This window comes from Phocoena phocoena, chromosome 21 (assembly GCF_963924675.1).
Source record: "Phocoena phocoena chromosome 21, mPhoPho1.1, whole genome shotgun sequence".
In the NCBI taxonomy this organism is placed as follows: Eukaryota; Metazoa; Chordata; class Mammalia; order Artiodactyla; family Phocoenidae; genus Phocoena; species Phocoena phocoena.
The window spans coordinates 24309145-24324748 of record NC_089239.1 but is presented as its reverse complement, the minus strand read 5'-3'; the positions used below and the strand labels follow the sequence as shown (position 1 = coordinate 24324748).

Sequence of the window (15604 nt, the reverse complement as noted above, 5' to 3'; positions counted from 1 at the left end):
GTGCTCGTAAGCCCCACGTCCACTCCTTATACGCATGCGGACACACTGGCGCACATGCACACACACACGCTGCCCTTTCGCATCCACCTTCCTCCCTCCCGCAGCTGGGGATTTGTGAGATTTTCAGCACCGTGGCCATAAAGTGCCTAGCGATGAGCCAACAGCCTTCCAGTTGCCATAAAAATACGGCTCCCGGGGAAACTGTGAACGGAGTCCAGCGCAGAGCCCAGATCTGCCTGCCTTGTTAGGAAAGCTGGCAGGCCTCTGCGTCACTCTGCATAACCTTCCTCCTTTGTGGCTGAAAGTCTGTTTCGTAGCTCAGACTAAAAACTGAATCAGTTAGTGTCCTCGTGTACAGTACAACCCCCTTAGGAAGCAGAGCGGGCAGCTCGGGACTGTAATTAGGACGGATTGTGTTCCTTACGCTGTCAGGCTTCTTAACGTGACGGCAAATAAATCACTGGACCTTCCTGCAGGTCAGGCCCCCGTCACGTAAACTGAAGGTTAATCACACTCTCCTGGAATCTGGGCCATAAAAACCGGCTTCCGATGCTCCTGAGCCAGGCAGCTTATCGTGACTTGTCGGGTGAGAAGGGGGGAGGCGTGCTGAGGAAGGGCTGGTATTTTTCCAAAGGAGCCTCAGGTTGCTTACAAAGCAGAAATTTCTTTTTCTTCCTCTGAGTGTTTCCCTGTCAAAATGCCAGTTCTGTGACGCTAGGCTTCTTAAAAGCTTAAAATAATACAGATGTTAACATTTGTAAGAGTTAGAATCTGCTAAGAAAATTATATGTCAGAAATATTAATACAGCTCATTCAACAAAAGAACTCAGTGACCACGGTGAAGTGCTCAGCCCTGAGCCTCGCCTGGCTGCAAAGCTGGTGACTATCGATTATTAACACCTGATGAAAATTTTATGATATATTTTAGCACCCAGACTTTTGGAGGAAGATATAGACCCGGGTGCAGATATAAATACATAAACACAGAGACAAATGGAGTCTGCAGTAAAGTGTGTTCCTACTCAGCAGGGAGTGGAGGCTCTTCATGTGTTGCATGGTGGTCGGTCTTATTTTGCACAGAACAAAGCCAAGTTTCAGAGTGACTCTGCAGCCACCACATAAATGCTGGTAGTTGGAAACAGCAGCAGCCAGCAGGCTACTTCGAGGGACCATATTAATAGTGTGTACAGGGGATAAAATAGGCCTCACACTCCCATTCATATGGAAGGGAACAAAATACTGAACAGGATCCCAGGGGCCTGTTGCATCTCTGATCTAGTAAAATACGCTTTCTTGGGGAAACCGGGCCAGATTTTCTCCCCTAAGTATATCCGGCATGTACCTTCCTTCGCTGGTTTTTCCTGATCTCTCCGTTTGTTCAAGTCAGTAAGGAGATGGCCATTTTAAGATTGGTTTGTTCATCTTATAAGTTCCCCAAAATTAGAATAGCAGCAACATTTCAGTAGAATTACTAGTTTCCTAGTTGGATGTACCACATCATGGTAGAAGTCATTTCTTTGTGTCTACTAAGTCAGTAGTTCCCAACCTGGCGCCTAGTGAAAAATCATCCGTTCGCTGAAGGTAAGACTTCACAAAGTAACTAAAATATCACATCTGTCCCCTTTGAATTTGAATTACACAAATTCAGAAGCTCCGAGTGACAGCTCACCTATCTCATCAATTCCAAAATAATCAAGAAAGAACTGCTACTTAAATATAGGCCACTTTTCTAAACAAAATCGTTCAAAACAAGGAGAGGAAAGGGGAGCAGTAAAAAATATCTGGAAAAGGGAGCCTTTGTGTTGAAAAAATCAGAAGTTACTGCAGTAGAGTATTATCAGCAAAGTGCTAACTAGGTTATGCCCCATTGTAGTCTGTTTAGCTTTCCGTAAAGTGGCGTGAGTATAACTGAATCTTCGTCAGTACTTGGCTGAATAGTTTTTGTACAATGTCATCTTTCCTAAAAGTGCCACAAGCAGTTTTGCTTTCAAATTTAAACTGAGTTTAGTGCACTTGGTGTGTTGAGAATATTTTAAAATTTAGAAAGTTTTTTTTAGTTAAAAAATTAACATGTTGTAACAAAGCCAAATAATGCAGAAGTATATAAAGCCAAAAGTATTGATAGAAGTGCCCCTGAGTCCCACTCCCCAGGGATGACCTCTGTTGACTGTTATATGTCCTTCCAGCTCTTTTTTATGCCATGTATATGTGTCAGTGTTTGGAAGAGTTACAGAAAACTAGGGTCTGAAGACATACTGTTCCACACTTATTTTTTTCCCCACTTAATTCTAGTCATGTAAGATGAACAGCTTTCCATATTTGTGTATGTTGCTGAAATTGATTGTTTTAAGGCATTTGTAATACACATTATGAATATATCATATCATATTTATTTAATCATAAAGATATCATAACTATTTCATTATTCTACTAATGATAGTTTCCCAAATTTCAGTCATGGACTGTGGAAGTGGACACTCCTATACATTTGGGTACACCTTTCTTGTTTCAGTAGCGTTTCCAAAGCACGAATGGAGTTCTAGTAGTAGAATTGCTGTTTGTATCTGTTCGGCTGTGAACCAGTCAGACTGGTTCTTGTCTTTGTCTTGTCTCTTAAGCCGGAAGACCTTGCTCTTTACTCTAAAGTTTATAGCTGCCTGTGTTAACAACACAAGCACAGCAGTCGGCTTTTTCAAGTGCAGAAGGGTCCCAGTGATGGGACCATCAGCTTGCTGCAGGCTACAGGCACCACCGTCAGCAAAGCCACTTTTCCTTCCATCTCTTTGTGCCGACTACTTAGTTCTGATCCCGAGCTGATCTGTCTTGTAAGACTTGAAGCTGCAAACACCAGTATTCTAAGTTTCCTCACCCATTTCCTTCACAGGTCCAGCTGCCCCACCATGACCAGTGGCCTCCACTGAGCAGGAAATCCTGTTACTGTAGCGCCCCACTTGGGAGGTCATGGGGAGAAGGTGCCCAAATGAGTGGAGTCTCCCCAACCCCTGACTCAAATTAATAGTGTCCGCTCCCAATACACACGCCCGCCCCTCCCTGCCAAGGGCTGAGCGCAACTCACAACACGTCCTCCTGGGAGTAGAAGCCTCTGTGGAAACTTACAGGCTGGGATGTGTTCTGTCCCCTCCTGAGATGTTTACAGTCTGGTAGTTTTGAGAAGGGTATCACTTTGTAGAAAGCTCTTTGAGCTGCCCACGCGTCTGTGTGCACTTTTTTGGTATGTCAATTCTACTTCAGTAAACAGCTTTTAAAAGGTCTAAGATGGAAAAAAAAAAGGGGGTTAAAAAGATGAATAAGAGGTTGAAAGTGTATTCTCCAAAATGTTAACAGTAGATATTTCTTTGACATGGTGCTGTAAGTAGTTTTTAATTTCCCTTTTGGTGGGTGGAGAGGGGGGCAGTTACCAGGTGTTCCAGATGTAACAAGATGATCCCACATTGCCTATGTGGTAAGATTTTTAAAATGCATTAACACACACTTGCCCCTGAAATGCCCACGGTCACGAGACCCCTCCACAAGACCACCAGAGACAAGAGTCAAAGCCAAACGGCAAGGGTCATTTATTGCAGGTTCGAACCTGGACCTCCGCGCACTCGTTGCCGGTGACGCTAAGAGGTCCCGATGGAGTTTAGTACAGCTCTTTTATAGACAGGTACAAACAAGCTCGCGACCTTCAGGGGTGGGGGGTACTGATTGGCTAACTTTTAAACAAAGACACTAGTCACTGATTGGTTAACTTTTAAACAAAGACACTAGTCACCGTCTGATTGGTTGGATGGTTGCAAAAGGGGGTTCAGCAAGCATAGTTACAGAAGCGAGAGCGGCTGGTTAAGTTTCGGTTTCCTGAGGCTTTGTTTTTCAATTAGGAATACTTAAGATGGGGCCATAGTTACAAACAGTACAAACAGGAAGATCGATGCAATCCTAGCAGCACTACGGCCTAATGGCAGGGCATCAATTCAGTCCTATTTCTACCAAAGTAGAACATAGCCCTTCATTCCCCCTTCTTTCATGAACCAGAGGAGCCAATCTTGGGTCCTCAAGGCTCAGTTTCTTCATTTTCTAAGTCCTCGTATGGCTGATATTGTGATCTTAATACCATTAGCTGAACTGTGTTTATTCTTTTTCGGACGAAATCCATGATTTTGTTGAATATACAGGGGCCTATAGTGAGGAGGAGAAGGAGGCATAGTAGAGGGCCCAGGAAGGGGAGGAGGAAGGGAAGCATCCCATGAAATCCTGACCAAAGGGGATTGTCCGCTAATTCTTTCCGACGGCGGGCTAAGTCTTCCTGGAGCTGGTGAATTTTGTTTCTTACAATGCCTGATTTATTTGCATAAAAACAACATTTTTCTTTTAGAGCGAGGCATATCCCACCCTGTTCAGCTGTCAGCAAGTCTAAGCCCCTCCTATTTTGTAGGACCACCTCGGCCAGCGAATCTAATTGGTCCTGTAAGTCCTGAATGGTTCCAGAGAGGGCTTCTACATCTTCTATTAATTGTCTAGATAGCTGATTATAGGAGTGAAGGGAGACCCCAAGACCTGTACTCCCTGTGGCCACAGCTCCTGTAATTCCTAGTCCTACCAGGAGGGGTATGGCTGTAATGGCTCGTTTGGTTCTTCCTGCCCAAAGGTCAAAGCTGGGAATGGGCAATGGAGTGTCTCCCGAGATCAGGTCTACATTAGGGAGGAGGGTGGCTAGGTTGCAGACCCCTGTCCAGTTCTGGGGTAAATAGGTGTATGCTAGGTTATTTCCACAGACAAAGACAGTGGTGTTAGGACTACAGAGGGAGGAGTTTACGGGGATATACTGACTACATCCAGTAGATGAAAGGATTCCCAAGTCAATACTGGCGTTAGAGAGGGAATCGTTCTTGACAAAGCATGAGGTATTAAAGGTAGTTGAAAACTTTGAAAATTGTATGGGAAACGGCTCCGGGAGTAAAGTTGGGTTACATTGTTTGCTGATGTTTAAATTGGCGAAAATGGGGATGGCTATAGGGCGGGGCGGTCCTTGAGGAAGGCAGAGCCAGCAATCTTGTGCTAAGTTGGGGTTGGTGGTATTTAAAAGCGCAAAAGTAGCTTCTAGTATAGTCGTGGTTTGGGGGTCCAGTTCAGAGGGATTGACCTTAGGGCGAATTAGGGGGTGGTAGCTGAGCTGTGGGTACAGATCTTGATAGGCCTTTTCTATTTGTCTTCGGGTTTCTATCTGGCGCACTTCGTCTTGGGGCCCTCCACCGTCTGACATATGTATGGGGGCCCTGGTATTCCAGCACACCGGGGTCCCGGGAGTGCCAATGCATCCAGCCTGAAGGTATTTATTATTATCACTAATGGTGGGACTTTTATTATTTTGTAGTGTGGCTGTGAAATAAGTCTTGTTATTGGTCCCTGTACATTGCTGGTAAGAGGAGTAGCACGTGCTATGCATTGATTCCTGAAAAGTAGAACAGGGACAAATAGCTCGGGGGGGGAGTGGTTTAGGCTTATGGTGGCATTGCCAGCTGGTTTTGACCCCGGTGCCTCCATATACCTGAACAAGGTATGCAGTTATTCCCCCGCAATCCTGCATATGAGTATACCTTCGGGGAACAACAGGAGTCTCGCTAGTACCTCCCCTGCACTCGCACGGTGCACCATATAGTTGTTGCATTAAAGCATTCTTATTGGGGGGGGGTTGAATCCTCCCCTCGTGGCCCGAGGGTTGAGGGTTAGGACTGTCATTAGAGCTATCAGCAGTACCTTGGTCCTCATGGGGGAGGGTATGGCGTAAGGTCAGTTTGAGGGGATTGTCCTTACTCCGATCAACCGTCCAGGTGACGTCAGCTTTAGTGGACTTGATGAGGTCAGAAAGTGGGTCCACCGGCTTGACTGGGTGTAATGGATCCAGGCAGCTATGCTGTCCACCTTGATGGCCGTCGGCGTTGTCAGGATGATCTGGTAAGGTCCTTTCCACCTGGGTTCTAGGGTCTCTTGTCGATGGCGTTTGACAAGGACCCAGTCACCTGGTCGGAGCTGGTGTGGAGTAGGCGGGGGTCCTGTTGTATATAGCTCTTTTAGTTTGGGCCAGATTGTCTCATGTATCCGCTGTAAGGCTTGGAGGGAAGACAGGAGATTATTTTCTGGGTCCGATTGGATAAGGTTAGTCTTTAGGTTAGGGATAATAGGAGGAGGCCTACCATGTATTATTTCGTAGGGGGTAAATCCTAGCTTATAGGGGGAATTTCGCACCCTAAACAGAGCGTAGGGGAGTAGGACTACCCAGTTAGCGCCAGTCTCCATGGTTAATTTAGTCAAGGTCTCTTTTAGAGTTCTATTCTTTCTTTCTACCTGTCCTGAACTCTGGGGGCGGTATGCACAATGTAATTTCCAATCAGCCCCAAATATGGAAGCCAGATCCTGACTTACCTTAGAAACGAAGGCCGGCCCGTTGTCTGACCCTATCATAACTGGAAAGCCATACCTGGGCAGGATTTCTTCTAGTAGCTTTTTAGCTACTATTTGTGCTGTCTCATTCTTGGTCGGGAATGCCTCAGTCCAACCTGAAAAGGTATCTATAAACACCAGTAAATATCTATATCCATATTTGCCAGGCTTTACCTCCGTGAAGTCCACTTCCCAGTAGGCTCCGGGCTGGTTCCCTCTTTCCCGGATGCCAGCGGTTGGTGGGTGGGTGTTAGCATTATGGAGTTGGCAGACTGCACAGCCAGCAACCAGTCGTTCAGTTTTTTCGGAGACATTTTTAATTTTAAGTCCAGTCTGTCTGATGAGATCCTGTAGCCGTCAGGCGCCCAAGTGGGTGCTACGATGGATCCGTTCAAGGACCAAGGTTCCTAGTTTTTCTGGAAGGAGGATATTGTTCTTAGCGTCCCGCCACCATCCGTCTTTAACCTGGGTTAGAGGGAGTTTGTTTATCCATCTAATGTCATCTTCCGAGTAGTCGGGTTGGGGCGGTAATTCCCGGGGCCCTGGATCCGGCAGTTGTAGGGGAAGTAATGGTATTGGAGTGTATGCCGCCTTTCGAGCCGTCTGGTCTGCCAAATTGTTGCCCCGGGCGACTGGATTTGTGGGTTTTTGATGCCCCGGGCAATGTACAATGGCTAACTTTTTGGGTTCCCATATGGCCGCTAGCAAGGCCAGGATTTCCTCTTTGTTCTTGATGTCTTTGCCCTCTGCTGTGAGTAGTCCCCGCTCTCGGTATATTGCCCCATGTATGTGTGCGGTAGCGAAAGCATACCGGCTGTCTGTATATATGGTGGCTTTTTGGTCTTTGCTCATCTTAAGAGCTTGGGTCAGGGCAATTAATTCAGCTTTTTGGGCTGAGGTCCCTGGGGGGAGAGTCTTTGCCCATATCACCTCAGTTTCCGATGTTACTGCTGCCCCCGCATACCTCTGACCTTGCTGGACAAAACTACTGCCGTCAGTGAACCATATGACTTGTGCATCTAATAGGGGCTGGTCACATAGGTCTTCCCGAACCCCATGGATCTGAGCCAGTACCTCTGCACAATCATGGAGTGGGGAGTCTAAGTCTGGGTCAGGTAATAGAGAGGCAGGGTTTAAAGCCCGTGGTGGAGTGTAGCTGATTTTGAGAGGATTTAACAGTAGACCCTGGTAGTGGACCAATCGAGCATTGCTCATCCATCGGTCGGGAGGCTGTTTGAGAACCCCGTCGATGGCGTGGGGGGTGGTGACATGTAATTCCTGTCCCATAGTTAGTTTGTTGGCATCCTTTACCATTAGGGCTGTGGCGGCGATCACCCGGAGGCAAGGAGGCCAGCCTGCAGCCACGGGGTCCAATTTCTTCGATAGGTAAGCGATAGGCCTGGTCCAAGGACCGAGGGGTTGGGTCAACACGGCCTTAGCTATGCCTTTGTTTTCATCCACAAAGAGGTGGAAGGGTTTGGAGACATCAGGGAGACCCAGGGCGGGTGCGGATAGCAAGGCAGTTTTGATCTGCTGAAACGATTGCTCAGCCTCCTCTGTCCATTCGAAGGGCGTCTGTTCTTTGGTGGCTAAGTAGAGTGGTTTGGCCATTTCAGCAAATTTGGGTATCCATAAACGGCAGAACCCAGCTGACCCCAAAATTCTCTCACCTGTCGAGGCGTGGTGGGTCTGGGGATGCGGAGGACAGTCTCTTTCCGTGCATCTGTGAGCCATCGTTGCCCCCCTTTCAGTAGGTATCCCAGGTAAGTTACCTCAGGCCTGCAGATCTGCGCCTTTTTGGCAGAGGCCCGGTATCCCAGGGTGCCGAGAGTCTGTAGGAGGTTTCTGGTTCCCTGCAGGCAGGCTTCAGTGGTCCCAGCAGCTATTAAGAGATCATCAACATACTGCAGGAGGGTTATATTGGGGTTTTGTCTCCGGTACTCACTGAGATCCTCGTGTAGGGCCTCATCAAACAAGGTAGGTGAGTTCTTGAATCCTTGGGGAAGTCTGGTCCAGGTGAGTTGTCCGTTTATGCCTCTCTCGGGATCCGACCATTCGAAGGCAAAGAGTTCTTGACTTTTGGGTGCTAAGGGTAAACTAAAAAAGGCATCTTTGAGGTCCAGCACAGTATACCATTGTTTTTCTGGACTAAGGGCGCTCAAAAGAGTATATGGATTGGGTACGGTAGGATGGATGTCTATGACTCGTCTGTTAACTTCCCTCAGGTCCTGTACTGGGCGGTAGTCTTTACTGTTAGGTTTGCGGACTGGCAGCAGGGGTGTGTTCCAGGCCGACTGGCAGGGACGCAGTATACCTAGGTCAAGAAGCCGGCGAATATGTGGAGTGATACCAGTTTTGGCCTCTATGGGCATGGGATATTGTCGGACACGTGCAGGATCTGCCCCTGGTTTGATTTCTATGAATAGGGCTGGGCGATGTTTGGCTAGTCCCATCCCACCTGTTTCTGCCCATGCTTCGGGGAACTGCTGAAGCCATGACTTTATATCTTGATTTTGGGAGGGTGGTTCCTGGTGAAGTCGGTACTCATCTTCCAAGTTCAGGGTGAGCACAGATATGGGTTGGTTGTGAGGGTCTGTTATGATCGGCCCCTCTGACCGAAAATGAATTTGCGCTCCCATTTTAGTAAGTAAGTCTCTCCCTAGTAAGGGGCAAGGGCTATCGGGAATGACCAGAAAGGAGTGGGTTACTTTTCCCGTGCCCAAGTCTACAGTTCTCTGAGTGGTCCAGGGGTAACGTTTAACTCCCGTAGCTCCCTGGACCCAGGAGGTTTTGTCAGAAATTTTCCCGTGGGGCTTAACCAAGACCGAATGCTGTGCCCCTGTATCCACCAGGAATTGGACTGGTTTCCCCTCCACTTGTAGGGTTACCCTGGGTTCGGGGAGGGGGTCCGAACCCCGTCCCCCCTACTCTGCATCATGTGTAAACAGGACTGGGGTGGTGGCCTTCGGTTGCCATTGCCCCTGGTTGGGGCGCGGCTGCCTTTTTTTGGGGCATTCCCGAGCCCAATGGCCTTTTTCCTTGCAATAGGCACATTGATCTCTGTCCAATGGTCGCCTGGGAGGTCGAGTGGCTGGGGGGCCCCCTTGATCTTTCTGAACAATGGCGGCCAGGACCTTAGTCATTTTCTCAGTGGCTTTAAGTTGTCTATCCTCTGGGGCGTCTCGGTTATTAAAGACGCGCTGAGCAATACGGAGTAGGTCCTGTATCTGTTTGCCCTCCAGATCTTCTAACTTCTGGAGTTTCTTTTTAATATCAGGGGCTGCCTGGTTAACGAAGGACATTACAACGGCAGCCTGATTTTCGGGGGCCTCTGGATCCATAGGGGTATATTGCCTAAAGGCTTCCATTAATCTTTCTAAATAAGAGGAGGGACTTTCTGTTTTACCTTGTACAATTGAATATACCTTGGCCAAATTAGTGGGCTTGCGCGCGGCAGCCCGGAGACCCGCCATTAGAGTCTGGCGATAAATGAGCAGTCGTCCCCTACCTTCTCCGGTGTTGTAGTTCCAATCATCCTGCGGGGGGCGAGTTAAGGGAAAGGCTGCATTAATAAGATCAGGGTTAGCGGTGGGTTGACCATCATCTCCAGGAACCAGTTTTCTTGCCTCCAGCTGGATTCGTTCTCGTTCCTCGGTAGTGAACAGGATCCGGAGAAGCTGTTGGCAGTCATCCCAGGTGGGCTGATGGGTAAACATAACACTATCTAGAAGAGCTATCAAGTCTTTAGGATTATCAGAAAAACGAGCATTCTGGGTTTTCCAATTATATAAGTCACTGGTAGAGAATGGCCAATATTGGAGTCGGGGGTTCCCTGTCTCATCGGGAGGGCCTATTTCTCGCAGGGGTAGGGCTGTGGTGGAATCTGGATGGCGGAACCCTGGGTCGCGCTGAGTGCGTCCACGGGTGCGTCCAGCCGGCCCAGGGGAGTTATTTTCATTGGGCAGGAGGGCCGGCAGTGCCTCTGCCTCTTGCTCCTCCGGTTCTGACCTGGGTGGCCTCTCGGGAGGGGCCACAGGAGGTTCTTCCAAGGGGAGAGGAGCAGGGTCAGGAGCAGGAAGGGGGACCGGTTGTGGGGCCAAAGGAGGATGTTGATATGGAGGGGGTTCTATGAGAAGGAGGTCTTGGCTGTCAGAAAGTATGGGTGCGGTTGAGGTCTGAGGCTTGGGAGGTTTAGTTGGTCGGGCCGTAAGGATCTTATATGTCCCTGATGACAAAAAGGGGGCCATCCAGGGAGGTGGGTTTTCTACCAGGTCCTGCCATACCAAGATGTAGGGGATTTGGTCCGGATGGCCTTCTTTCCCTGGTAAGAAAACTCTAGATTTAATTTTTAGGACTATAGGAAGACAAAAGGTACCCTCGGTGGGCCAACCAACCCCGAAAGTTGGCCATTCAGAGCGACAGAAGGTAATAAGTTTTCTTTTCCGGATGTCCAGACTGAGATCGTGTCCTCGGGATTTCACATCCCCAAAATTAGTGAGAAGGAGGGAGAGAGGGGTACTCTGTGTTTGGCCCATGTTTAGGTCCTGGAAGAGGTTGGTTAGAAAAGGTTATTCTGAAAACGAAAAAGTGATTAAGAGCAGTCCCAATAGCGGAGCCTGTAAAAGGAGGAAGGGAGGTTATCGCGTGCGCGCTTCAGATGGGCTATCAACCCCCAGATGGGTCGCGGTGGACGTCTCCAACCACGCCCGACTAGGTGTCCTATAGCGCGTCCGCCAGGACTGTCCTAGTCCCCAAAACAGAAGGTACCTTGAGCCAGCTTACTTACCGATCGGTTGTCAGCGATGACCCGTTGACCTGATGTCTGGTGGGCTTGGGGGCATCCCGGACGAGCCCCCAAATGAAATGCCCACGGTCACGAGACCCCTCCACAAGACCACCAGAGACAAGAGTCAAAGCCAAACGGCAAGGGTCATTTATTGCAGGTTCGAACCTGGACCTCCGCGCACTCGTTGCCGGTGACGCTAAGAGGTCCCGATGGAGTTTAGTACAGCTCTTTTATAGACAGGTACAAACAAGCTCGCGACCTTCAGGGGTGGGGGGTACTGATTGGCTAACTTTTAAACAAAGACATTAGTCACTGATTGGTTAACTTTTAAACAAAGACACTAGTCACCGTCTGATTGGTTGGATGGTTGCAAAAGGGGGTTCAGCAAGCATAGTTACAGAAGCGAGAGCGGCTGGTTAAGTTTCGGTTTCCTGAGGCTTTGTTTTTCAATTAGGAATACTTAAGATGGGGCCATAGTTACAAACAGTACAAACAGGAAGATCGATGCAATCCTAGCAGCACTACGGCCTAATGGCAGGGCATCAATTCAGTCCTATTTCTACCAAAGTAGAACATAGCCCTTCACCCCGACCCAGTAGCTGCTCCCTGTGGGCATGAGGTGGACGCATGGGTGTCGTCCTGCTGTGCTGGACTCCTGACCTGAGCCCGGCATTTTTCAAGCCTTAGAGCACACCTTTGGGAATCTCTAATTAATGTTCTGGGGGGCTCTGTGTTTTCATTTCCTTACCAGGCCGAACAGTCCAAAGAAGAGCAGAAGCAAGACCTGAGCGCAGAGAAGCTAATGAGGCAGGTGTCCAAGGACGTGTGCCGGCTTCGGGAGCAGAGCCGGAAGGTGCCCCGGCAGGTGCAGTCCTTCAGGTGAGCGCCCGTGGGACGTGCGGAGCTGTCCCCGAATCACGCAGGCCTGCACCGCAGGGTGGCTGGCAGGTGACACGTGTTAGGATGTGGGACACCACGCCCTCTGCTTCCGGTTTGATGTGTGTGTTTCCCTGAGCTCACAGACCCTGCCGGCCACAGTCCTGACTCCGTTTGAGCCCGGCTCCCCGGGGACCCGGGGTGTCCCCAGCTCTTAGAAGCAGTTAGACATCTCATTGAGAAATCTTAACGCAGAAAACACAAAAGTACAGAAAATTCACCTCTCTTCGGGGTTTTGCTGTTCCCTCCCTGGACTGTTCCTCAGGCCCCGTGAGCCATGCACGGGGCTGGGCCCGGGCACCCAGAGAAGGGCAAGCGCCCCTGGCCTTACGGAGGCTCCAGTCTGTGTGAGAGGGGCGGGCAGTGCCAGGCGGAAGGAGCCCCCTGAAGGCCAGGCGGGGTCCCGTGAGGGCAGACGCTGGGCCTGCGGGAGCGCACGGGAGTCTAAGAGGCCGTACAGGGTAGAAGAATGGGTACGCGTATGTCAGGCACCAGGGGTGGTGGTTTTGGAAAGGGCGTCGGGGCAGGGACAGAGGCACAGAGCCTTAAAGGTCAGAGCCAGTGGGTGAGCCTGTCGACCGCACAAGGCCCCGTGTACTGTGTCGAAGCTTCCAGCGCTGGCTTTGAATGGTGGGGGCCCAGCAGGGGTCTCCAAGCGCAGGAGTGAGTGAGGGCGTTAGAGGCATTGTGGAGAGCGGCCGGGCAGACCCTGGAAAGGGGAGGCCAGGCAGGCGATAGGAGGGTGACGGGAGGTGGGCAGACGGAGGGGTGCTAGGGGGCGGGGAGAGTTCTGTTTTTGGACATACCAGCCTACCAGTTCCCGTAGGCCAGCTTGGGAAGCTATGGTCAGTAGATAAGTAGAAATAAAAATCTGAAGCCACGATTAAGGATCAGATGGGAGATAAAAATGGGAGTCTTCATCTCACATGTGGTGGTTCCACAACAAACGTGGGTCTGACATCCCGGAAAGTGTGAGAAGGTGACCAGGACAGGAGACTGTCGAGACTAAGAAGGAGTGGCCAGCGAGCTAGAAGGAGAACTTGGGAGCGTGGTCCTGCAGCTGAGCGGGGAGGGTGACAGTTGCTGTCAAAGGCAACAGCAAAGAAGATTGAGACACTCCCCAGGCTGGGGGCCCCTGGTGACCATCCTGTGACAGTTTCAGTCAAGTGAGAGGGGGGCGACGGGAGAGGTGTGGTTTTATTGGTCTGTGGTGTGTGTGTGTGTGTGTGTGTGTGTGTGTGTCTCTGTGTGTGTGTGTGTGTGCGTGCTGTGGAGGAGTCTGTAGGAGGTTCTTGGGCTGAAGAGGTAGAAGCCCAAGGAGCATGTCTGACGATATGGGGTGGAGAGGGCTTGTTAGGAAGGGATGGGTTTGGTGCCAGAGGACGCAGTGGGAGTTCCTGCTGTCCTGAGTGAGTCGGGTGCGGGGGAAGGAGACAGGTCATGGCAGGCTCAGACTCTCTTTAACGTGATGGCTTATAGTAAAGAGTCAGCTTTTTCCTGTCTCCATTCAGCTCCAGGATCGCTCTTGTAACTTTCAGAGGATACTGCTCCTTGCATTTCTAGAACTGCAGGGTGGTGCGGGGAATCCTCTCGTGCCTTTGGTGCAAGAAACACTGTCCAGAGGAGAAGTCATCCAACCTCAGCTGCTGCTAAAACCCAAAATAAATGTTTATAAACACTCGCTTAGCACCCAAAGCCAAGCCTATCACCAGACAGGTGATGAAGGAGAGGGCGATGGACCGGGATACGGCAGCTGCTCTGGAAGCGCGCCGAGGCCTGGGACACTCTCCCTGAGCTGCTCTCTCAAAGCCCAGGGCTCCCTGCTCTTCTGATTTGCCGAGGGAAGGTAGAAACCAGGAATTTTATGTGAAACATCTCAAGCGTAGACACTGACAGCTAGTTTGTGTGTTTAAAAAGCACCGCGTGAGCCAAAGTAATTCGCTTGCGGGAAGTGATGAAGCAAAGACCCCAGTTTCGGGTTCTGCCTTCAGTGACATCGTGACTACTTTCACTCGCCCCTTTAATTCTTAATTTTTATCTCATAGAATTGAGCAAACGGAAAGGACGCTGTAGCGCAAAAATAACTCTCCTTCCACCTTGCCCGGGTTTTCATGCTTCCCTCCTTCTCTCTCCTCTCCTTAGAGGTGGAGCTCTTCCGCCTCAGTTCTTGCATGATAACCCCACGCTCCTGCACCATCTCACCCCCAGTTTCTCGAAGGAGGGCCAGTGCTTTACTCCTCCTTAGGGCTTCCAGTGTGGCCCCACGTGGGGAAGCCCCTCAGCAGCCTGTGTTGAGGGGAGACTGTTCGATGTGAAGGCTTCTTAGAGGCTAGACGTACTGGTCCTGCCCTTGGCGGCTCTACAACCCTAAAACCTTACTTTCTTGACACTCTGCTAAGCTCTGAAAACCCTCCCGCCCCTTCTTTCTCAGCCTCTCCCTCTCAGGTTGTTTCCACTTATCCCCGCGTCAGGATGCGGCAGATCTGCCTTTAAGACGGTCAGGCTCCTTCTCTTGCCTCATCTGAGCCCTGGTATCCAACGCTCATTATTGTGCCCTTACCTTAGCATGGTACTGAGTTTAAAGAATTCTCCCCGGATCGTGTACTTTCCTGTGAGGATTCTGGCCCCTAGAATCCTCTACTCCCTGGTCTAGAAATGCTCAGACCTAGACTGACACGCTCCCTCCACACCCCCACCCCAGTGGTTTAAAACCTGTCTGAGGTTGGAAATGCCTGTGTCGACCGGTGGTTACCGTGGGTCAGAGCTGCCGTTCTCCTTTATGTCCTTCCGTAAAAAGGCGAAGACGGTCTTGATTTTAAATGGAGCTCTAGCTAAGGACAAGATCTCCCATCCAGGCCTGTGGAGACAGCGCTGGCGTTCTTGGGACTGTTTTTAACGGGCATAGAGCATTTTCAACATCCTATTGAAGTCAGTATATTTCTCACCCCGGCTGTAGGGAGAAGATCGCCTACTTCACCAGAGCAAAGATAAGCATCCCGTCGCTGCCGGCTGATGACGTCTGATTACATCGATGACGAGATCGTGTTTTCACCTCTTCATTTCTTAGGGAGGGCAAAAGACTGAACGTTTTCTTGTTTGGGGTTTTGTTTTTTGTTTTTGGGGGGTTTTTGTAATATAACTGTCAATTCTTAAAGAGGTTTTATTTCACATCAGATTTTCAACATGTTAATTTGTAAAGTACCTTGAATGTAATTCTTACATGTTTAAAAAAGAAAAAAAAAATCAGATAACCAAAACAGGATCATCTGGTACACAGATGTACAGTATACGCGTATTGCCAATGGGCTTTATTTGATAAACATGGAATAGAGGCGGGACCCAGCGCGTATCCTATCGAAGCGGCTGTGGAGAGATAGCTGAGCAGCGTGCGGTTTTCGCTTTTCCTTGTTTTCGCATGGGTGACTATGAAGCCGGCAGTGG

The 15604-nt window shown here is 49.7% G+C and overlaps 1 protein-coding gene across 1 annotated transcript in view; it reads left to right on the top strand.

The window, feature by feature from the left end:
• WWC2 (WW and C2 domain containing 2) overlaps positions 1 to 15186 on the top strand; it is a 171084-nt gene extending 155898 nt beyond the window's left edge. Inside the window, exons 22-23 of the mRNA XM_065899867.1 lie at positions 11979 to 12106; positions 15120 to 15186. Coding sequence (XP_065755939.1) covers positions 11979 to 12106; positions 15120 to 15186 — 195 coding nt within the window. The remainder of the gene's footprint in view (positions 1 to 11978; positions 12107 to 15119) is intronic.
• The last annotated feature ends 418 nt before the right edge of the window (positions 15187 to 15604 follow it).